Source organism: Stegodyphus dumicola, chromosome 6, assembly GCF_044657685.1.
Source record: "Stegodyphus dumicola isolate Sdum_Otavi_A_Nest chromosome 6, ASM4465768v1".
Classification (NCBI taxonomy): domain Eukaryota; kingdom Metazoa; phylum Arthropoda; class Arachnida; order Araneae; family Eresidae; genus Stegodyphus; species Stegodyphus dumicola.
Genome location: NC_140773.1, coordinates 98,559,705 through 98,585,120, shown reverse-complemented (window position 1 = coordinate 98,585,120; position 25,416 = coordinate 98,559,705). Strand labels below are relative to the sequence as shown.

At 32.4% G+C, this 25,416-nt stretch overlaps 1 protein-coding gene across 4 annotated transcripts in view; it reads right to left on the bottom strand.

Annotated features, from left to right (window-relative positions):
• Positions 1 to 25,416, bottom strand: part of LOC118184206 (colorectal mutant cancer protein) — a 310,438-nt gene that overhangs the window by 229,125 nt on the left and 55,897 nt on the right. The window contains exon 1 of one of the 4 annotated variants that reach the window (XM_035354005.2): positions 22,841 to 23,928. The exons of the other annotated variants lie outside the window; for them this stretch is intronic. Coding sequence (XP_035209896.1) covers positions 22,841 to 22,966 — 126 coding nt within the window. The 5' untranslated portion in view covers positions 22,967 to 23,928. Of the gene's footprint in view, positions 1 to 22,840; positions 23,929 to 25,416 lie in introns of those variants that run through there. 4 annotated transcript variants of the gene reach the window in all.

The window sequence follows — 25,416 nt, the reverse complement described above, 5'->3', positions numbered from 1 at the left end:
GAATTCGGTTGTTCTAATATTTGCGCAAGAGCTGCAAAGTAATCGATATTTCTTTAGTAAATAAATTATATATATATATATATTATATATAAAATCGAAGGAATTATTAGTACTTTTTTGTTTACTACAGTGTTGTTCTAAAAAGCAGAGTTAAGAACTAATAAAATGCGTGTATAAAACATATATATGAATTCCTGAACACTGATAAGATACTAATGCTGATAATTTTGCTAACTTCCAACGCTGAAATTGCCAGGGGGAAGGGGGATGATTACGAGTATTTTTAAGGGCCCATCAACGGCCAAGCAGTAAGATCGCTGAACACTGGTAGTCCGATATCTGGTTCGCTGGGATAGACACTGGTAGTTCATATCCCAGCGAACGAGCTGGCTACAGGAGTGTTTCATGGTTTTCCCCATGTGTAATATGAATACAAGATACTTTCTTCTAAACAGAGTTCCAAAAAGACTCCACTCCTTTAGGCAGATAAGCCTTTCTGAGCTTTGCGAAATCCAGATAAAATCCTATCTGATCTGAGTATTTCTTACGAATAACTGATAATTATGAATCGAAAATTGTTTGGACGTTATTGTGTCGATGGAACAAGACAAACTGGTGCGAAACCATTCTAAAGCTTTATGCATTCGTCAACCGTACATTTTATTTATATTCTGCTTAAAGGTAAGACAAATATACTATTCCTACGCAATTCAAAAATTAAAACTCTCAACAAATCAAATAAGTAATCAAAATAACATTAAATATTTTAGATGATTCTCTCTTTTTTAAATACCCTCCCCAGCCGAAAAATCTTAACCTTTCAATTTTTTTGTTAGCTCAAGCTTAAAATTGTGTATTTTCCCAATTCCAAACCAAGCAATCAAGTATTCACTTCTAACAAGAAGAAGCAAATTTACGCAATTCCATTCCACAACAATTCGTGGAGTGTTCTTTTTTGTCTCATAAAAAAAAAAAAAAGAGAAGTGCATTTCGTGCGCTCCCCAAGTTCTCCTTGAACTTGATGAGAACTGCCAAACGGCACGCGAGCAGTTAGAACCCTTTCATCAAGAATACCGTGATATACACGTCGATTTGATTCAAAATAATGAGTTATCCATTCTAAACTTCACAGCACAGAAGCTCGGAAACAGCTCTCGAAAAGGCGATGGAAAAGAACTAAATCGGTGACTGTAGGGGTGAGAACATCTCAGCTGCTTCTGTAAGTGGTTCTGCGGTTGCATATTTCAAGTGGATGAGTCATGACTTCACAAGCACAAAGAGTTCACAGAGCATTCCATGAAGTATTTCCAAGTCATACAATGGTGTTACGTTTCCAAATTCGTATACACTTCACAGCAAGCAATTTCATATGAAATGTAAGTAAATATAGAGTATGTTAGAAATATCACTAAAAACGCTAATGCACTTTTGCTAAAATGAAATTTAAAACCACGTAAAGCAAATATGTGGAAGATGATTGGGAAGGGGCAGAGATTAATGACAAGAAAGTAGATTTCGAGAATGTTCAAACAGAAACACAGTCTAAGTGTAGTAGTGTCATAAATCTTCCAAAATAATCATTAAAAGCCCTTTTTTAATTTAATTCTGATTTCAGAATTATTAAACCCCCAAAGCTACTTTATTATGTTAGAATACATCGAACAAAATTATAATTTTCTAACTTACTGATGATTTATCAATGTACAAGACATTTTTGTTATTTTCTCTTTTGAAAAAGGTCATCAGATGTAAATGCCTAAATGATAGAATTTGAAGAAACAATTCAGAAACATGCAGAAATCCTCATATCTGTGAATCAATGCGAACAGCTATATTCTTAACAAAGAATAAAAACGGATTCCTTTATTTTTATTCGGCAATAAAATAAATTTTAATCCCATTTATTTTATAAAGGATTATATGAATATTATTATTAATTTTCAACAAAGTAAAAAATCTGTTGAATTAAATAATACTACTAGCTTCACAAACAATCTTAACGCAAGCGAATTTTCGATGCGTCAGAATTAATTCTCTTGTAAATAATGTCATAATATAACTCCTATATTCTCCCTACAAAAAATGTAAATATTATCCATGTAAACACATTAATAAACTCTTTCAGTGCAGGATATTTAATGTAAGTTTTTCAGTGCATGAGATTCGTGCACAAAATAAGCAATTCTTGCAGTTTGCACCAAATAAAAATAACAGTAAAAAAAAATTATATCTAGCATGAAAAGAAATTCGTAAAATACTTCAAAATACTTTCCCTTTTTAAGATATAAATATATAGTTATTCGAAACTATTCAGGATCATACAACGAGAGTACGCCATTTAAAATTCAAATATAGATAATAATCAGCCTTATACTGACGTTGTTTTATTAAATCATGCATTTGAAAGGAAATACGAAACGGGTCTGTCTTTCCCCAGAAGAAACATATTTCTTCCAAACTTAAAATCAAAGAAGCACAATAATACAGGGGCGTAGCTAGAGAGAGGCAAGGGGGGCATCTGTCCCCGGGCGCAGAATCCAAGGGGCGCCAAACTGATGTTACGACATTTTAGAATTAAATATTTTCCATCCTTGGCAAGCAATAGGGAGCGCGAAATCTTCAGTTGTCCCTGGGCGCTGAAAATCCTAGCTAGGACTCTGCAATACTAGTAAAACTAACGAAAGAACAATACTAACGATGAATTCAAAATCAAAACCGCCAGAGGAATCTCCAAAATAATTTAATTAAAAAATATATACTGAAAGGGAATATTTTATTTCTTGACGAAAGGAGACTACTTGCTTATCTCCTCCCAAACGCACTTATGTTCATTCACAAAACCAACATTAAGCTAAGGTTAAATTTTATCTAAATTTGAACGGTTGAACTACATTTTACATCAAGGTATGCTCACTAAAACATGCATTAAATAAAATACAAGTGAAAACTTCAAAAAATCTATTAACATGAAAAATATACAGGATGCTCCGTAACTACAGAATATTGTATAATATTTCACAATGATCCCTCCTGTTTACAAGATGCGGTCAAAATTGCCACTCCGATAATTCACATGCGATGACGGTGATAAAAGTATCGACAAATAGGGCATACTGTTTCTACCACTGATGTTTATATTAAATAATTCTCTTTTATACACGCATACAAAAAAAAGGGGGAAGAAAAAGGAGTGAAAAAGGAATGAAAAAAAAAAAAAAAAAAGCGGAAAAACGAATTAATCACAAACTAAGTTTTCTTTTATTCTTCCTATTAATTACTTTCTTTTATTTCACTGAAGGAATAAAAGAAAACTATACATTAATTGTCTTTCATTACGAGAAAGAAAATGCATAACACAAAGAAGAAATACGGTACAAACACGAACTTTTGAGACCAATTATGATACATCACAAGGTAAGAAACGGCATTTTTGCTAATAAAGACTTATTTCAAAAACTGTTGCAATAACATAACCATATTTCAAAAATAAATCTTTTAAATTATGTTTATTACGCTTACAAATGAAGTAATAACTTACATTTAATCACAGAATCGAATGCAATCTTAATACTCCTGTAAAGACATTATGTTAATTGGAAGCAGAAAAGATGAAAAATATGCAACCGCCTTCGCCGGGAATCGAACCACGGACCTCTGGAATACCGGCCCAGCGTGCTACCGTTACATCACGAAGGCACGCTAGGGAAGTGGGGGAAATACTTTATACACTCCCCTTTTTAAAGGGCGACTAGGGTTTTAGGGGACCTAGTCACCAAACCCTGGGTGAGGAGAATCATCATCCACAACCCTTTTAGTTCGGGAGACACTTTAGAGTCATTAGGTTAATAGGAAGCAGAAAAGATGAAAAATATGCAACCGCCTTCGCCGGGAATCGAACCACGGACCTCTGGAATACCGGCCCAGCGTGCTACTGTTACACCACGAAGGCACGATAGGGAAGTGGGGGAAATACCTTATACTCCTTCCGGAGATAATAAAATCTAGCTACAAAAATTGATCATCTGCCTTAATTTCAATGTCTCGTTAAAGGAATATATGTTTTAAAAAATGTAAGATCGCTTTTTTAAAAATAATTTTTGGAGAAAAATATTTTTTGCTTTTTTTGGAAGGGGCAATTTAGTATTGCCCCTCCAAAAAAACAATATATTTCTGAACATGTAAACAAGAGATGAAAATATAAGAAGCTCTATCTGCTTTGCAAGATTTAGATTAAATTTATTATTACAGATATGCTGCAATGCTCAGAATCAACTGTTTTTTCTAGCGGTCTTCTTCCCTCCCCCCCTTTCTAGGCGGAATTACGGTAGGATCGCTATTAACGGAGCCTCTATCAACCGAGGTCTGTATTAACTCAGCAGGCAGTCAGTTTAATGAAATCATTTGGAAAAAGAAATAAAATTAGAAAGGATATAAAGAAAATTAGTAACATTTACTTATTTTCTCATCCACTTCAGAGTACAACTCACTCACTTAGCTTAACCTTGATCCCTAGTAATATTAAGCCCGCGAAACCTAGCCGACTGTAAAAATACTGCAGCTCAGAAGAAGATTTTGAGAACCTTTTCATTAAAAGCTTCAAACTTAACAGCTGAAAGTATTGGCTTAAACTAACCTAACTGCACGTGCAAACTCTGCTTAACAGAAAATTAACGGCAGTCAAAGTAACTCCCCAGATGAGTAAGAATATATCACAATAGTCAGCGTCGCTACCAAACCTGCCTTGGTAGATTTGAAGAACTCTATTCAAATATATATGATATATTTGTTATACAAGAACTCTGTTCTTATATACTGTTATATACTGTTGTGTTACGAATTTTGTATTTAGATAGTTAATTTTAGTAGAATTAAAATTGTTATATAGCATCACTAACAATCAAACACCAAATGACAATGAATTCGTAGACATCTTTCAAAGGAAAAAAGGATACAAAGGCATTGCTAAAAATGATATTTCGAAGTGGATGACCAAGAAATCATTTACGTCGTAGACCAGGAGTGAACAAAAAAATTGTATTGATATGAATGATGTTAAGAACGACGTCGAGACGGTAGAAGAAAGACTCAAAATGTGCCATAATGAGGCCTGGAGCAAAGATATTTAACATCTACAGAAATGTGACCATGCTTCTCCTACAGATTACAGACTAGCCTGATCGTGCAGTGGCTGATAGTATTATAAAACTAACACAAAAAAAGTAACAGATTTTTAAAAAAGTCTCATAAAAATGCATTTAAGAAATTTGATAAAATTTCACAGTTTATGTTAAATTTGATTAACTTTTTTATTAGTGATTTTTCATGAATATTTTTTATTAGTGATTTTTCATGAATATTTTTATTAGCGATTTTTCATGAATATTTTTTATTAGCGATTTTTCATGAATATTTTTATTAGCGATTTTTCATGAATATTTTTATTAGCGATTTTTCATGAATATTATATATATATATATTGTCATAATATAAAAATCTTACAGGAATTATTTGTTCACCGAAGGAAAGAAATTTTATCTACTTGTAAAAGAGTTTATTACAATGTCACTAGTATTACTTATGCATTTATTTTTAGACTTTCTAATAAACTATTTCAGAAAATTCTGTCGAAAAGGAAAATTGGCATGATTTAAAATTTAGTCTCTACAAGCCGCATTTTCAACTATCCGAGACGGTTACTCTCCATTATCTCGAATAACTATGGTCCTGATATATTCTGAAGGGAGCTTTTTAAATTCTGCTTAATGAAAACTCGGGTTCCAGTTCAAGGTTTTATTAAAAATATCAGCCGACGATTTTAATTACTGATTTATATAGCAAAGCTGCTAACTAAAACTGAGCTAGGCTCCAATAATTCTCAAAAATTAAAAAAAGAATTCATCTCTTTTTTGAAAATTTAATAATTACTGCTCCCTACCGATATTCCTAATTAAAGTCCTCGTATTTAGTGTATAAACTACACATTAAAACATAAAGGTCATAGTAGTTCCAATACCAGTTTCTAAACTTCCGAGACAAAGCTGTGCCACCAGAGAGTCTATGACTTACAACTGCTTCAGTTTTACCAAAGGACAATAGATACGGCTTAACATTTACTTTTATATACATACACACGTTGTGGCATTAATTTAATTTCATTGAAATCCACTACAGAGAGCTGATTGGCCTTCATGATGCCCATGCCTAATACCACTTGAATTTTACTAATTAAGTCATGAGTAAACATTAAGTTTAAACCGCGATTATTCGTCTCTAGCATCAGAAAGAAAAGATTCATCGCGCTTATCATTACATTGGTATTACCATCAAAGAAAATGTCTGTAAAGTGGCAGTATCAATTCTCATCTGTATGTAGAAAACAATAGAGATCATTCAAAATGATTGAAAAAAAAAAAGAATACCTTTGGGTTAATGCTATTCAATTGTAATTTTAAGTATTGGATAAAAATTATTAACAAAGATTAATTATAGTAAATACTGCTTTTATAAGGTATTTTTACGATAATTCATATAAGGTCATACATATGCGACTTTCATGCGTTTTCGATTCCGAAAACAATAATAAATAAAAGAACTTTAAAGATGGTAACCAGAGCCGGATTTAGACTTGATAAGGCCTTAAGCTATTTGAGATATGGAGCCCTTTAAAAGTCTGTTATACTCAATCTTAATATTATATTTATACTTTAATTTTTGGAGGCCCCCAAGAAAGTGGAGGCCTTAAACTATCGCTTGTTCAGCTTATACGTAAATACTGCACTGATGGTAACTCTCGCACGAGGATTATCGTCTGACGCCAAGGAAGTCAATTAATGAACCTCCTAAAATGTAATTTTGATAGTAAGTTTAGCGCCCCTTTTATTTATTTTTCATGAGAAGTGATAGGGGAGTAAAGAAAGCAAGCATATGGTTGGCATTTGTAATCTGTTGACATAAAACGTCACCACGTGTTACAAAGAAATCGCTCGAGTTCCAAAAACATCCGCAAAAGAAGGGGAGAAGTTATTTTTTAAGAAAGTCTCTTACCAGCAACTGCTATTCAAGACGGCACAAGTCAGAAACGCTATGGCAGAAGCACTAATACGACTCGTCTTATCTTCGGAGGGTTCAAAGGGTCTGCGGGATAACTAAAGATAACGGTCAGTCAGGAAGTTAGCTACATCGTTTCACACTCTATAAATATTTGTAAACAAAAGCTCAAGTTAACACCAAGAGCTCCCACAATAATGCCACGGTTGACAAATTCTTTATCTCTTAACTTCATATCCCCCCCCCCAAAAAAGAGATCCTCTCTGGAGATGAAAACAGAAAGATATCAATAATTTTACACTCACGAGAAAAAAAAAAAAAAAAAAAAAAAATTTCAAAGCAGCCACTACTGCCATAACATGAGATATCTACACTAGTGTTACGGGCCGTGTGTTAGGAATTTTTTAAGGCGAAGGCTGATCAAGAAAAAAGCTAAATAAGAGTTACAACATAGAAATCTACTTAAAAACCACTAAGAACATCAAAAGAAAAAACTCAAATTCTATAATAAATTTATTGAATAATGCCTACACTCTCTTTTTTGGTAAAATTAACTTATTTAGAAGCAGGGGGTGGAGAAGGGAGAGAGCTTCGTTTTAGAAAAACAGCAAAACTATTTAACAGCCGATAATTGTTTAAGGAATAACAGCCATTAATAATATCTTTATGGGGAAAAAATTAGAAAATATTTAAATTCATTTTTTTAAGCTACGGATCTCTTCATAATTAATATTTTCTCCATTCTTTCCCACTGTTTACAATTATGGCCCTACATATACTCAAAAATATCTTTTCTCCTCGTCCATTGACAGCAAACCCCAAAACATACAGCTTCATACAACTGAAATTAACTGAAAAATCACAATATTAATATCGAAATCAAACATAACATCTGCATAACATTGCAATTTGTTCAAAATGCATGTTACAAAATTTAATGAGGTAGTAATCTAATTTTCATGCTTGGAAAAAATTTAATCAAATTCCAAAACCTAAATTATAACTAAGCTTCCAACTGGCTTTCTTACTAAATTTATATTAATTAATTATGGACACCATAACAGAACAGAGAAGAAATAATTTCATTTTAAAATTGTTCCGAGGAAAACAGAGTTACCTGAAATTTAAAAATATACATGCACAAAATTTTAAAATAAAACAGTAAAAGGAAATACGTGGTGATAAAATAATTCTTTAGAAGCTGAGTGAGAAAAAATACGCAAAAACTACAAATTGCGACTGAAAATACATTTGATTTAAACAAAAGTTTCCGCAGTTACTTGCCTGGGGAGGAAATTTATTTTAAAAGGAGAGTGAGGAATCTGAGATAGTGCTAAAATAATTACAAGTAAATTCACATATAGCTCTTTCTTTGTATTACACTCAGCTGAGATATAAAATGCGACGAATATTAAATAATTTAATTACTTGAAGCACCCACAATGCTTCCAAAAACAGGGCAAAATTATACTACAATCATCCTATTTCCTCAGACTTTTAATAGGACCTTTCGCGAGCTCTGAAGGCCAAATTAATGACCGGATGGGAAGGAGATTCGGGTCATTAACTTGTTAGCGCATTTAGGGAAAGACATACGTAGCCGTGCTACCAATAACGTATTCAAGCGTAAAACTTCATTCAAATAAATCGGGGAAAATAGATTTTACAGCTGTGGTTCAAAGCGAAAAAAAACAGCAAAAACATGATTTAAAGGATATTTTTTTGTGAGCATCCGTTATCAAAAATTCCGATCTTATCACAAGAACTTTGATCTTATAAAATGAACTGTTTCCAAATTTTGAAATTATTCCTTGCATTACAGAAAATTCTTCTTAAAAATTACGTTTAACACACTTTTTAAGTTATTGCATAACCTAATATTCAGCAGTTTACCTTTACAATACATAAATATAAGACTGAAAAAAGCCCTTTTCAATTTATTCATGCCACAAAAGCAATGTGAGAAGATAATTGCATTCACACATACTTAAGCAATAAATGAGCTACATTTATGCTTTAATAGTTTCAGAACTCATCAAAAATAAATAAATCTCAGAACTTCAAAAAACACTTTAAAAAAATAAGAAAGTTCAGCTGGCATCAAATTTATATGATACATTCATCCAAAATACCATTTAATTTCTTTTGTGGTCTTCAGAATATTTAAGGAAAAAGTATTCAGAATATAATCTGTTTTTTTATCAAACAACTCAAAACTGGGTCAAAAATCTCTAAAAGCATTGTGATAACATTGTTTATGTGATAACATGTGATTAAACAATGTGATAACATGTTAAAATCGTAACATGAGCTATAAATTACCTACCTTTAAATATGAAATAGTGCACAAATATGGAATATAAAACTATAATCGAAAATTGTTTATTGCAGAAATAATCATCTTAATTCCTGAAATGAAAGTCTGAATAATTCGATAAGAAAATATTTAGCATAGGTTTTGAAGACGACAAAATACAACATTATTTTACGTGTCATAAAAATTAACATTAAGCGTAATAGAGAAATGAACACGCGCAGATTTCTTCTTCAGAATCTGCTACTAAACAGTTTCCTAATGAATTTTCTATGACAGAATTTTGGAGATAGAAGTTCACTGCAAATGAGGATTTGCTTGAAGCATTTTCATTCCAGTTTCGTTTCTTCCCTTTAAATTTCTTTTAATAATGATGAACTACAGCAGCATTTCTCAAACTTTATACCCTTTCGCAATTCTTGAAAAAATATTTATTACTCAGACCATAACTGTTTTTCATTGAACCTCGAGCGGAATTCTCACAGAACACTAGGATTCCAATAAAAACCCCGATACGAAACGTTATTTCACTCAGAAGGTTAAAATTAGCATAGAAAAAAAAATTTATTTCTCATATTAACTATCAAAATATTTATGCTTGTCGACATTCATTCAACATTCATTTATGCATTAATAGCTATTAATTGCTTAACTTTAACTTGAGGTTCTGATTATTCTTAACCTTTAACACCAAATTCCGAATGCTAACTGTTAGGATTAGAACAATATTTTATGATAACTAATTGTTCAGAAGTATTTATAACGCTATGAAGTTCCCGTCAAGTACAGCTTATATAGAAGATTCAATACATCTTGCATACAAGTTACGTATTTAAGATTTCAAACAAATAAAAGAGCTCTGTGAAAAACTAACAAAACAATTAATTTTTGAATATGACAGTTGTTAACTAACAAAATTTACTGTTTAGAAAGATCTTTTACAGGAAAAAGATTTATAAACAAATTTATATTAAGCAAACTTGAGAAATGAATTGTACAGTTTTTATTACGACTAAGGCTCTCGAAAGCTTTCTGCCCAACGGAAAGAATGCATTATAAGACTTCTAAGGGAAACTGGTTCGTATTCGTATTACTTTTCCAAACGGGGATAGGGAAATTTGTTCAGAATTACTATTAATTTTGTTTTGGAATTTTGCGTCGATTCACTACAAGCGTTGTTTCACTATTCAAATTGTTGCCACCAAATTACATTTAAACAAATACCTGTATTACATTTAAAAAATTAAATAATGAAGAATCTGCATGAATGTATGTGTGTTTCTCGCACTGTGATAAAACAACGGTACCTAGAGCCATTAAAAATTTGAATAACGAAATCTTTCATAGAATATGGGCATGTGAAAGCCCTAATTTGAATTTGAAATTTGTTCTATTACCGATTTCATATTTTGTAACACTTCAACGAATTTTTGATTAACAAACTAAATGATTTCAAAGGAAGCAATGACAACACTGTACGGAAGGGGGGAAATTTTTTTTTTTATCTCCAGCGCGCGAGACTCTGTATCGGAAATTCTAAATATATGTTTATTTTAAAATTATTTTGCGATATTGCTCTTGAACTGAATTTTTTAATTTAAATGCGAAGAATTTTTATATATGTGATATTTTTTATATCATATATATAAAAATTATATGATTATGATATTTAATAAATAAAGGTAACACATAAAATGTTAACAAAACGCCCCTTTGGACGTAATTTAAAATCTGAAACCTTTCAGAATTTTTTTCCATTAAAACTACTGTGAAAAATTTATTAGATATATTAAAATATATTTCAAATCTTTAACTGATAGAAACTCGTTGCATCAGCAGCGTCATGCAGCTTCTTACTACAGGGTGATTCAGAATTCATTATCCATATTTGGTGTGGAGGTAGGGAATTGGAAAAAAAGGATATTTCACATAGGAGAGTATGGGCGCAGACGAACGCATGGTGGTGTAGAGGGAGTTGTGTGTACACAACTTCCATACATAAGCACAGCTGTTTGACATGTGCAGCCTAGGAAGTCCTCGATCTTGAAAGTAAAGCAGTTCCAAAGAAGTAAGAAAAATAACTCAGAAAAATTGCCCACCTTTCTTGCCGGAGCTTGAGAAGAAGGGTATGCCATACACAACCTGAACATATGATAAATCAGGATATGCCATACACAACCTGAACTGTATGTCCAGTGTGAACATCAGAATAGAAAAGTTTGCACCGAAAAAGCGACCTATTCCGTGCTATTCAGGTGCCAAGAGTGAGGACACACGCAGCAATCATGCACCAAAGCAGAGAGGTGCTGCAAATGTGGAAAAAACCGTAGAAGCAATAAGTGTAACATGAAAGCGGACGCAGAACCAACGTGCATTTTTTATCAAGAAAAATACGTTGGCAGCTATCGTGGTTGCGCGGAGTATAAGAAGAAATTTGAAAGAAGGATCCCGCGGAAAACGATTCCACCGCCTAAAAAAGACTTCCCAAAACTTATTCAGGCTGAAGACAATAAAAATCGTGAAAAACCCACCAAGCCTCTTTACAGCGAGAGACTGCAGAAGAAACTGAAGCCCTCCCCCCTCAGCAGAAGCAAGAGAAGCTTTGGACTGGCTTAATGGTCGGTAAGTTAATAGTTTCCTTAAAACTATTATTTTGCAAATACAAAAGATAGGATCGGCAAAGACCACAGCAGAAACGTTATCAGCAGGTTTCCAAGCTGCGATGACGTTAATGAAGATTGCACAATCACATGATTAAGCTGCTAATCGAGGAACTTGGACCCCGATTGGACTTCGAATGACTACCTCGCACCTACCACGACGGCCTGCTAAGGCAAAGATCTTCCAACGTTTAACATCTCACATTGATCGTATGCTCAGCATATTTGTGTGTTCGCCTTCGGGTGGTGACATGTAAATTTACATGTCCTTATTTTTCTCACAACCGCGAACGGCCGTTCTTGATACGGCAACTTTGAACGATCAGGTTAAAACTCTTAGTAGTTGATGCCTGTACCGAAAGTAAAGCATAACGCATAACGTGTGAAACCAGTCGTCATTCGACTAGATGACTTTGCAGAAATAACATGAACCGGTATACGTGGAATGAACATGCAGATACGCATGTAAATGCCAGGCATATACCAGAAGGTACGGTTGTCCATGCAACGCCATTGTGAATCATGCATTCTAGCACATGATCAGCAGTTCGAGCACCTCTTGTAAGTCTGTAAAACCGATGCAAAGAAATGTTACAGGTAAGATAATAAATGTTTTTTTTTTTCATTACTACTTACTTTTTATGTGTTCTTTCCATCATTGAACTAGAGTCATTTTGTCCTACTACATGGAATATGCGCCCATGCATTCCTATGTGAAATCTCCTTCTTTTCCTATTCCCTTTCTCGTCATCAAATATTGATGATGAATTCTGAATCACCCTGTATAATTCAGCAGAAAATGCAGATTACTTACTAAGTCAAAAATAATGAACATGCTAAACTGCAGCACAAATTCTTCTTAATTTATTTTTAAACCTTTCATTTACTTCTCGTTCAAAAAGTGCGTAGCTTAACTGAACATAACTTCTCTCGAGAGAAAGCCTCAAAAACGTTTCAACCGTAATATATATCTTTTGCCTCAAAACACTACAATAAACACTAACCTCAAGCAGAGCACTTCTAATGATATGTTCTGTGTCAAGAAATTTTGTATAATTGATGCTGAAAATATTTAAAAAAAAATTTAAAATGGATTCCTGGAAACTAAACTTAATGGATAAATTCCAAATACGTGAGAAAAATTCATGTTTTAGATCTCATAAACAGCTCTGCTTCAATAACTGTATCCTGTGAATATGGGTTACATCATATACCCTTCACGACGCTCAAGCACAACTGAGGCGTTCCTGTTCAAATCCTGCTCACGTTCAAAACAGTTAAGAAAAAAAAAAAAAAAAAAAAAAGCATTTGTAATAATAGATAATGCAAGATTGATCACTCAAATGGATTTAACACAAAATAACTACAAGTGGGGAGCAATCAAAAAATAATACGGATATCGTCTTTTACGAGAACCTATAGAGGCAAATATCCTACAACATGATTCTCCTCTAAATGGCATGAAAAGCCAATTTATACATTTAAAAAAATAGATATGCTAAAATTAAAGATTTGAAAGCGTTGTGAAGAAACAAAGCATTACGGAGAATAAGGAATACTTGAAAATAAACTGTGCATTTGTCCAAAATATAATCTTCGAAAAAACAATTTCGATGTGCTGTTGACCGTTGCATATTCCTTGAAAGGTTGATAAATCAGATTTGAAAATACGTCTGAGTTAAATTAATTTCAAAGGAATATACCACAGATTAAAGCTCAGAAGTTTGAATTTCAAGACAAAATTTTACAACATATCATAAAGAAAACTCAAACAAATAAAAATACCAGATATTTTGGAAAAAGCAGGGCATAAAATTCAAGATACTGCAGGAAAAACCCAGAAGATGAGAATAATAAAATCTTTCTATTAATAATAGTATATAAACCTAGCATCTATACTTAATAGTTAGACTGTAACAACCGATTATTTATTGACAATATTTTTTGAAGAAAATTTTTCTGATAATTATAAAAGAAAACACTGCCGTAGTTTTTTAGATCTAACTTGTTTATGCATTTATTCTTTGCTTCACATGAAATGAATACCCTTAAAATATCTCTAACATGCCATTTTTTAAGGAATTTTAATTATACAATTTTCTTCTCAAAGGTCTTTGAAATGTAATGGTCAACATAGCTTTCTAACAAATGAAAGATAGGGGTTCAAGGGAGAAGTACTCCCGGATTTCAAAAATTCGTGGCAAACCATTTCGACCATACTTTTTTTCGTACGATTTTAATAAGCCGAGATATTAATTTAAAAACTCTGAAAACGCTAATTTTCGCACTTATTTTTCCAAGTGGCAACAGTTGAGCGCTGGAGATAAAAATGTTTTATTTCGAAAAGCTTTCACTGCTCGCTTTCAAATCGTAAAGGATGTTAATCAAAAATTCGTAAGTTTTACAAAATATGAAATCAAATTAACATTGCCAAATATTAAACATATTATTATTATATACGTTCATATTCTAAGGTTGAAGAAAGCACGCGATTGCATGTGACGTCGAAAATTTTTCGCTTATGTCAGCAATTTAAATAAATAGCTATTGCTGGCAACTCTTTTGCTTCAAGTGCATATGTTATTGACATGTTAATTCTTTTATTGATAAAGAAAAAAAGAAAGTTGTTGCATTATATTAAATTTAAATCATGATGTCATACGTATTAATTTGAAGTGACAAAAGTTTTTGTTTCCTGGTTTGGCAACAGTTGTTGCTAGGAAAGAATGAACTGGTTTTATTCATACTGGAATGTTTTTATGCATTTTCTTTTCAGGTGTATATAGAACTTTTAAATTTTGTTTTGGCCGTAGCCCGCTAGTGTATACTTAAATTTTGTTAAAAGTTCATATGTCTGTAAAACAAAAATTACAAAATCTGAATAACCAAGCAACCAACCAACTAATTAAAAGGGAAAGCAAAAATCGTATAAAAGCATATAGGATTTCAACACAAAAATGCAAGAAATTAAAGTTGCTAGAAGTCTGATGGGGGGAGAAGGATTATTTGATTTTCCAATTTCCTTACAATTTTCCCACCTTGCTGCTTTACTAGCAAAATGAAAGAGTAGACTACATTAAAGCATACAAAACTGTAGCCAACCAAATAACCTGGCGAAAGCTTAGTATGATGGGAGAAAGAAATACGAAGGAGAAGAAAGATATACTACCAAAAATAACCAAGCGATTATCATCACAAATAGATTAAGACTCTCAGCATTTAAGAAAAACGAAAAAACAATTTCCGAAATCTATTTTTACACTGATTATGACACCCACGATTTCAGAAGACAGTGCTCTCTTTTAAGTGGTAACATAAGCAGATATTCGAATACAATACCGGTGTGTTGTGCTAATGGGAATTAAATTACACAAAGTGGAACTCATGATGTCATTCTCAATTTAAATTATCGCAAGCATAATGCATTTGCCTTTACTTTCTGAAATAGCAGATTAAAAAGAATTAAAAAAGAAATCAGAATATTGCAACCAAGTATTCAGAGCTGAAACTCTGAACACACTCTTAAGAAGGATGAATGGGATAAGAGATTTTCCCTTTACATCTTCTGTCAATCTATATACGAGGGTCACTCCGAAACTTTTGAGATACACATAGGTTTTTAAAGTTATACTTAGGATAATTTATTAGTGTTCAAAATAGTCTCCTCCAACATTAAGGCACTTCTGTTGGCGAATTTTCCAAAGATTCAATGCCTTAAGCCATTCATTTCTTGGAATGCCCTTAAGCATCATCAGTCTCATTTTTGGAATGAAAACGACGTCCACGTAAGTTTTTTCTTAGATTTAAAACTAGCTAATTTCACACGTAGTTAGATCGGGTATATAGAATGGATGTTCTAACACTTTGATGCGTTTTTGCTTAAAAAACTCAACTGTCCATCTTGCTGATAGACAGCATGCATTGTCATGCTGGAAGATGGGTCCTCTAGCATTCACTTTGTCAAGAATAATCTCAATGACTTTCATGAACGTAAAAATCAGCACGCTAACGTAAACACCAGACGTGAAATAGATTCGATTCTGGTTCGGATTCTATGAGACACCAAGAGAGGTGAAGGACACTCTCGTCAGAAACGGCGGATGGAAAATATATGTAATCTATAAAAATGAAATCCTGTAAATAGCAATTTTTGTAGCCTGTTATTAAGGTAATGTTTTAATAAATAGTCAGTGTCTACCAAAGTCTGTGGCTTCTTCATTTCTGGATAACTTACTTTGCTTCCACTTCAACGACGAGGAGAACACGCACACCGGTCCGAAAAGATAGGTCCAATTTATGATATTTCTATTAAATTTAGATAAAAGTCCTAACTTTGCACAAAATTAAACAATTAATTTTATGATGTGGCATCCCTGCCGGGACTTGCGCCGTATTGTATAATAAATGATACAAGTTAATATATGTATTTGAATATCATATTATTATTGAATTTTGAATTGTGCATATCAAAGCAAAACAAATAAGTAAAATGGCCACTGAACAATTAACACTGTATATATGAATATGTTCAACACTAAGAGCATCAGTTGCATGGATGCGCAATGGCAATCATTTGCGCTTTTGCAGCTGAGGATGATGGTTCGGTAAAACCATCGAAACTAGCCCGCGAAAATTTGAAAATATAACGCTGATTTTTGTTGTTTGACTTCTGAGTTAACAAGAAGTGATATTTTAGTTGAAACTCTGAAAGAAGGTTCGCGAAAATATATATTATGATATAATTCAAAACTTCTCGAATCAGGTATTTAAAACTCGTATATGCATACAAACACAGAATAACACATTAGATTTGCACTATCTTTTATGATCTAACATGATTCTATCTAATAGTCTTATCACAGTCATGTCATATGATGCTATCTAACATGATTCATATCAGATTTGAATACCTAAAATAACATAAACGGGAAGTGGTACTTTAATTGGATTTCTAAACAGACTTTTTTTTTTGGGGGGGGGCGAGCATAGAATCACTTGTACTGAGACTTTAATCTAATGAGGCACATATTAGGGCTATTTCTACTATATTTAGAGAAGATATTTATTTATATCAAGTCGCAGATAAGAATAATTTTTGTAGCAACGTTTTATTTGCAGAACTTTAAAACTCTTATAAACACATGTTATCAGGAAGCGCATTGGTTATTCTTTTAACACTGGTGATGAGAATGAGGCACAAAACCAAACAGCAAATTAGAAAACACCTACTGCTTTACTTCTCACTAATCCTGAAATTCACGGTAGTCACTACTCAGCTGTGAATCGAAAAACTAACAAGCATTGCTTACTATCTCATCGCAGGAATGTATGTGCAGATCAGAATGAATTTAGCTTTGCTGATATTAAAGAAAAAACACAGAAGAAAATTAAATTATGGTAGTCGTTTTAAGGCTTTCGTTTTAAATATATTTTAAACATACTATTTCCTTTAATCAAAAACCCTGTTAAATTATATGCTATTCAACCGCACAATAAAATACAATTTTTAATGCAAGGGGGAAAAAGGCACACATTTCATTATACTGATATAAATTTAGAAGTGAAAAATTTTACCCATGGCCAATTATATATAATAAAATATAATCCAAGATTTCGTATTACAGATCTTTTCATTTATTGGAACAACAAATTAAGATTTTACTTACAAACGATCAACCGGAAATGATACTTTACTTAGTGCTCGTTGCTACTTAGCAATGGATTGGCGAAAGGTCAAGAGCTGGCTCTACGACACTCCCCACCCTTTAAATTTTTATCTCTAAAAACTTCTAAAAATATAAGCGGCGGTGTCATTAAAGACACAATTTTAAAACAAGCAACAGATATTATAAAAATATTCCGTAATATAAAAGCATGGTAGAAACCTTTTTAGACAATTCTCGTGCAACGAATCACTCCCAAAAAAGTATAAATACTTAACAAGTAGGATGACAATATTTTAGAAAGCTTGAAGAGCGATTAGGTATTTATCGCAGCAAGAAGCATTAAAAAATATGCGATGCTCTCACTGGGATTCGATTACCGGACTTTTCGATTGCTAGCCGGAGATGTTTCCAATCACAGCTATCCGGACGTATTTCCTGACACGAATGAACATCACAAAGACACAAGGTAAATCCAGGACATTTTATGAAAAATCACTCTCAGCGTTAAGAAAGACCTTAAATTTCTGCAACAAACGAAAAGTTGACATGAAGAAATAAAATCAAGTGAAAGAGCAAAGAGCGGGGTCAACAAAAGTACTCAGCAACTGAAACGATGATTGCGTTTATTAAGATGTACACGATGCATACGATGGTGTATACATAAAATTACCCACCGAGATCTCAAAAGCAACCGAATTTTCCCTAACATATTTGCAGCATAATAAAACCATTCTTAAAAATTGCATGTTCCTTTATCCTCTTTTTACCAATTACTATTTTCTTCAACATTTATAATCACTTCCTTAAAAATCCCGGACTTCTTTCTAGTTGAAATCTAGTTCGGATCATGTCTGGTAACTATTATTAAGTATAATTAATACTATGCTGCATATAACTCGAAATAAACAATCATTGAAAATCACCGAGATCAGTAACAGAATGCCATAGTCAGTGTTTTAAAACTATATACAAATATGAAAAATATCTGTCACTTTTTCCGTTCGCGCTGTGATACTCTTTCTTCATATACCCTATCTTAATTTATAAATGAAATTTATATGAAACATTGTTGTAAAAAACGGGGGAAAAAAGAGGGGGGGAACCGGCACTGACATTCTTTCTGACATGGTGAATTCAGTTGTAGTGTGAAAGAATTTTTTTATAACAGTACACTGCTCAAAAGCTATGAAAATTTAGCCAAAATCCCCATCGTCTAAAAAACGGTTTTTCTTACACATGAAATTTTAAAAAAAAAGTCTGAAAGCTTTCAGATTTTACATTACGTTCAAACGTTCAAAGGTGCATTTTTTTAACGTTTTGTGTTACCTTTATTAATAAAATATCATGTTCTTCGCACTTAAACCATAAAATTCAGTTCAACAGCAATAATTACAAATTAATTTAAAAATGAGCATATCTTTAGAATTTCCGATACATAGTCTTGCGGCTGGAGATAAAGGTTCCCCTCCCCTACAGTGTTGCCATTGCTCGCTTTAAAATCGTTGAATTTGTTAATCAAAAATTCGTTAAAGTGTTACAAAATATGAAATCGATAATAAAGCAAATTTTAAATTAGAGCTTCCAGATGCTTATATTCGGCGAAGGATTACGTTATTCAAAATTTGATGACTCTAGGTACTGTTGTTTTATCACGATACGAGAAACATAACGTACATTTATGCAGATTCTTCATTATTTAATTTCTTTAAATATAATACAGGGCTTTTCTTTAAATATAATACAGGGCTCTAATATTTGGTGGCAACAATTTAAATAGATATTCGCCGTTTATTAGTGAATCGACGCAAAATGCCAAAACGAAATTAGTAGTAATTCTGGGAAAATTGCCCTTCAGACTAAAAAGGTTAGTAAGCTTCCGATCATTAAGGTCTGCTAGAAAATAAACCGATTAACAAGCTTTCCGTCAGCAAGCGCTGATGGATAAAATCCAATTAACAAGATGAAATGTTAATATCTAATAAAAATACCTTCTCTCTAAAAAATTAATTTAACTAAGCAACAATAGATAAAGCACAAAAAACAGTATGTATTTGTACGCATTATATCACACCCATGCGATTATCCGGATTAAAATTGATAGTTAAAAATATAAAACTTGAAACTTCCAGATGCCCATACTCGGGTGGAAACGTACGTTGTTCAAAATTTGGTAACTCTAGTTACCGTTGTTTTAACACAATGCGAGAAACATGCATACACCTATGCAGATTCTTCATTATTTCATTTCTTTAATACAGGGCTCTAATATTTGTTGCCAACAATTTGAAAAGTGAACTGACGTTTATAGTGAACCAACACAAAATGCCAAAACGAAATTAATAGTCCTTCTAGGGAAATTGTTTCTTTGGACTAAAAAAAAAAAAAAAAAAAAAAAAAAGAGAGAGAGAGAGAGAGAGAGAGATCCTACCTTCCCCCCCCCTTGTAGTAACTCTTTCGGGTCTTCTAAAATTACTCTAGCATTATAGCAAGGTTTAAATCACGATAAAATTAAAAATGAATGACCCGCGATTTAACATAATTCCGTGCCTATAAATAATACATTAATTTGATAGCGTTTAAAATGAAAAAAGAATTTCTTCCAATTTTAAAACAGCAGTGAAAAGGTTCAATAAAAATGTTTTTAGAAACATTACCTACACGAGTTTTTTTGCATGTACTGCACTCTTTAAGATTTAAATCACTGTTCAGAGTCAATTTCGGAAATGACAGTGACGCCCAACTTATCAGCATATACAATGATCTGTTGAAAATAAATGCTGGCACTGTGTTCCGCATAAAATAAATTTAGCGAAAGTCTGAAATACGTTTTGGAATAAAAAAGAGGAGTTAATTAAGAGATTAAGCAACATTTCAAATTATTTTTTTAAAAACACAATTTTTTTTACCATGAACAAAAATATGAGAATATATTTCTCACTGATATACCCATCCTTTAAAATATTATGCAAGTCAATAACACTAGAAATATTTATGTTACGCAATAAATCTACGTAGTCAGTTTTCGGCTAGACGAAATCATAAATATGTACTATATATCTAGGCCCTGTATCGTAACAGATATAGGTTGAGCAAAACCGGTACCTGTGCATTTATCACCGGGCGTTGCTAATTATTAAGTTTCTGTCCCAATTTTGATGGAGAAAGGCCGGGGGGGCGGTCCGAAGGTCTCCTACCCTTCTTCCCCTACTACAGCCTCTCGAGATCACTTTTGGCTCTCCGTGTATTTTGAGTGTCCCCTTGCAACACAGACAATATCCACGCCTTCTCCTGACGACAGTTAGCATCACTAACCACTATACCCGGTAGGCGGCACTAGACATTATCAGACACATGCGTGAAAATAAGGGCATCAGGAAGTTTGTAATTAATAGTAATAATAATATTTTCTTAGACTTGAGGCAGACAATTTAGCCGCTATTAACGAACGCTGAAAACGAAGAGAAATTCGTTAACAGCGGTCATAAGTAATATTAATAAATCCTGTTGCCCTGATTGGCTATCACAATATTACTTTGGTAAGAGGATTTCTATGAAAAACGGCCGAGTGGCTAAACAAATGTTGACAAAACTTCGGTTCGGCGGCTACATTTCTTAGATTTCTGTTCACCCAGCTAGTTAACTGTCTTCAACCGATAGTTCTAGAAGGACAGCCAAATCGAAGTCTTGCGATTTGCATTCGTGGAATAGGGCTGCTAGTTACTCATACGCGCACTTTCGTATGGCTATGCAGCCTGCAACATAATGCTAACAACAACTTTTTGGGTTGCGAAATAAAATGTTGCGGTTGAAAATCTGCTGTTCAAAATTACAGTGAGTTTCGAGAAAAATTAGTTTAGTGCTACTTACATTTTGCAATTTAATAGACGTTTTCGAAAAGACAAGAATTATTTTCAAAGATTACTTAAAAACTAAAAGCTAACTATAAATACTATACAATAAGCTCTTTAATTCACTTATTACTTGCATATAACCAATTTTCATTAAACTTGGTGTTTTTAATCCATTAAGTAATTTTAATACACTGAAATGTACATTTTTTCAATTTTGACTACAAATAATCTTGAATTAAATAAATGATAAAGCCATCTTTTCCTAGTTATACAAATACCACTACTGAATACATAAAAAACCCACAAAAAGACCAAACTGACATGAATTTAAAGATCACCTCCCAGTAATCTTTTAACAAATTCCGTTTTATTTCTTTAATTATTTTTTAATGTTAATTTTTTTAATTAACCTGCGGTTCTACATAAAATATAACAATTATAAGGAAATAATTCTATGAAGTTTTCTGGCATTTCACTATTTGGAAACACCGGACTCACACAAGCTCTTCCAATGACAGATAAATCGATTCGTCCTGCTCTTTCATAAAACTGATTTCTCCAATTTCATTAATTAACTACCATGTAAGCATTTTGAATTTTGATTGAAGTAATTTTCATTATTGCAGTTTCCATATTAAAAATAAAAAAAAGTCGAGAGAGACAGAGAAGAAAAGAAAACACATGTGCCCCAAATCGAAAATTTACAATAAATAATACATCAAAACGTTCATCAAAACTAATTTTTTCTCAAACAGTAATTAAAATTAGTTACTAAGCAAAATCTGAAAAACAATTTTTCTTCTCTTGTAAACGCCTCTCACTGGAACAGTGGCTGGTAAACGGTTAAGTAAACGCTCTTAATTCCTTTTTATTGAACAACTGACGACGTTGTCAATTTCTGCCCTTTTAATAACTAAGACTTTCCATCTGAAAACATAAAAAGCGTCTTCACTGTTGATTTCAGCACTAGAATATAGGCAAAGTATATATCATTAAATTTTTGAATTTCGCACCAACTTAATGATTTTAATTATAATACGCATATAAGAAAACACTCAAACATATAAACAGCACACTTTTTTTTCATATGGCCTACGGAAAAAAATATAATAAGAAGTTACTCGGGTTTCTGAAATTTGGATAACAGGAGTTCTTTGTACTTTTACGAAAGTTTAACCTTGAGTTATTCCTTACTTTCTCCACATTCACGTAATATATGCATTTAATTTTGGTCTTTAATAACCCCCCTAACTTCTAAACCACACATAAATTTTATACATTCAAAAATCAGAAATTACTCACCTCGATTCTAATAAACTGGCTAGAATGTGGAGCACGAGGAATTATGTCAAGATCATTTTCTAAAATCCAATCCCTGGTATTTCGCTGACGGGAACTATTTCTTGACCAACTGCTGGTATCCTCCATGTTTATCTTTATATACTAAGTTCATATACGCAAAAGTTATTGCAGAAACATTCACAATTACATTCGACTTGCAGTAAAATTATTTTATAAAGATCTTTCAAAAACCATACAAAACATCAATATTCCTTCTCAAAGGGAGAAAAAAATACGAAGATCGTTGTTAGGATAAAATGTGAGTACAAATACCTGTTTTCAGTACAGAAAAGTTCAAAAGATTCTTATAAAAATTTTCAATAAATGCTGATTATAAGATTCTTCAAAATTTATAAAAATCGATAAAAAATCTATAGCAGCATTAAAGTAAAAAAAGACACAAAAAAGTTTCACGCATATAAAAACTAGTCAGTAAAATTTCCGATGAAAAAATTGCTCTCCAAAGAAACTACTTAATCAATTTCAAGCAGTTAAGATGACAAACTCTGACCACAGATGTAATGTGACAGCTAGTATTCAGTTCAGTAAATCACGATAAAAGGCTTCGAGGAAGAAAGTTATAAAAATAAATGTATAACCACAAGACCTCACAGAAACATGCAGCCGAGCCAGGATGATGATGGAAGACTAAAGTTTATCTCTTGACGCTGTAATCCGAAACTCAAAATCGAGATTACGACCAGACGTGCGGCACTAAATTAAACAAGAGCAAGAATTCACTTTGAAACAACATTTGTTGAGCGTGGAAAAACGGTGCCAAACATTTAGCGCTCGAACTCCGCCTTTCTCGAAACCCCCATCGAAATTCCGCAATGACATCATCATTGGAACAGGATACAAAACCAACTATCCAACTGACACCACTGGCAATATATTTAATTCCTTTCTTAACTATAAAATAAAACAACAGAAGACTAGTTATTGTTGGCAAAACGTCTCGCGGTCTTAAGTTTTTTTTTAGAGATGCGTCCGACTGGAGAACTAACGGTGCGTGTTCTCAGATGCAGGCTGAGAGGGATGGATGGATGACTGGCGACAACTCTGGAGGAATGGGGTGGGTTGCGAAGTGGCGCCGCTCTTTGGAAGTGGGTGGAATTCTGTCGCCAAGGGATCGATCGCCAATGGACTCGATGAGATTCAAAAAAATATTAGGGAAGATACCATCGGGATAACATAGGGATTTTTAACTCGCAATCACACCATCTACATGATAAAATAACCTAATTGATATCTGATTGATAATTATGATTTCATTCATACAGCAACATGCCATTCATTAAATTCTATCATTACTAAAGATTTCAGCGTGATTCCGATTCTGTTTCTACACATATTTTTACATGATTTTGATTTAAAGCAGATTAGAGAGGAAAAGAATCCGGTTCCTTTTCTATTTACTTTTATATAAACTCAGTTAATTAACACTAAGTGACCCTTTCTGAAAAATCTGTTTTATTTTATTCTTTAATTAAATTCTCTAATTAAAAAAGTTATAACTTAACATTTGTAACAAACATGCTACCTATAGTTTAAATATTTCATTTGAAAACTATACAATTTAGACACCATGCTTCCCAAAATAAAACCTACACTAACATAACTACAGAAAATGTTTCCTCCATTTGTATCAAAAAAGTTAATAAAATTTCTTTTTTTATTTATATAAACCTTATTTTAATCTGGTAGCTCTAGCGCATTTGATAAAAGTAATCGAATTTGACTATGAACAGAGAAGTATAATAGAAATAGTTTAGTTCCAAAGAAGGGGTATTTCGGGAAAACAGCAAAAAAAAAATCAATTTTATTTGGAATAATGTGAAAAACGATTATACTTTAATTTATAGTTTATATATAAGTCATATCTTTAGCACAAATTTTCTTACATATTATTTTCCTTATGAAGAATGTTTAACATATGTTCATACTTATTTGTAAGCTTATAAAATTAAAATATATGTAACGGCTAAAAGCCAAATTAATAACTATCTAATTAAGGAATTAAGTATAATGTCTCAAAATAACACGTTTTTCGTTTTGGATTTGCATATCCGAAACCAGTCTTCAGTTTTTTCAAATGCATTGAACTAACCCGTTTTTCTTTCTTTCTTCCCCTCCTCTCGCAGTTCTTTCGCGAACATATAAACACAACAAAATACTTCTAAATCATTTCAATAATAATATAATAAATAGTCAGCATTTCTTCTAACTCAAATATTCGTACTGCTGTTTAAATAATACAGCACATCCGTAACTTGAAATTTGAGCAACATTTAATTGCTTTAGTTTCGTTCGACCTTTCTAATAAACCTTGAATAATATTATATAAAAATATAATATTATTCAAGGTATTTCTTAATTAAACTTGAGAAAATTTTAAGGAAATATAAAGAATTATAATTTCCAGATTTCCTATTTTTTATGTGGTATGATTTCTTTACTTGGATTTAAAATATATATATATTTCGAATTACAAAATCAGTTGATACCACTTAATAATCAAAAGCTTTAAATTATAA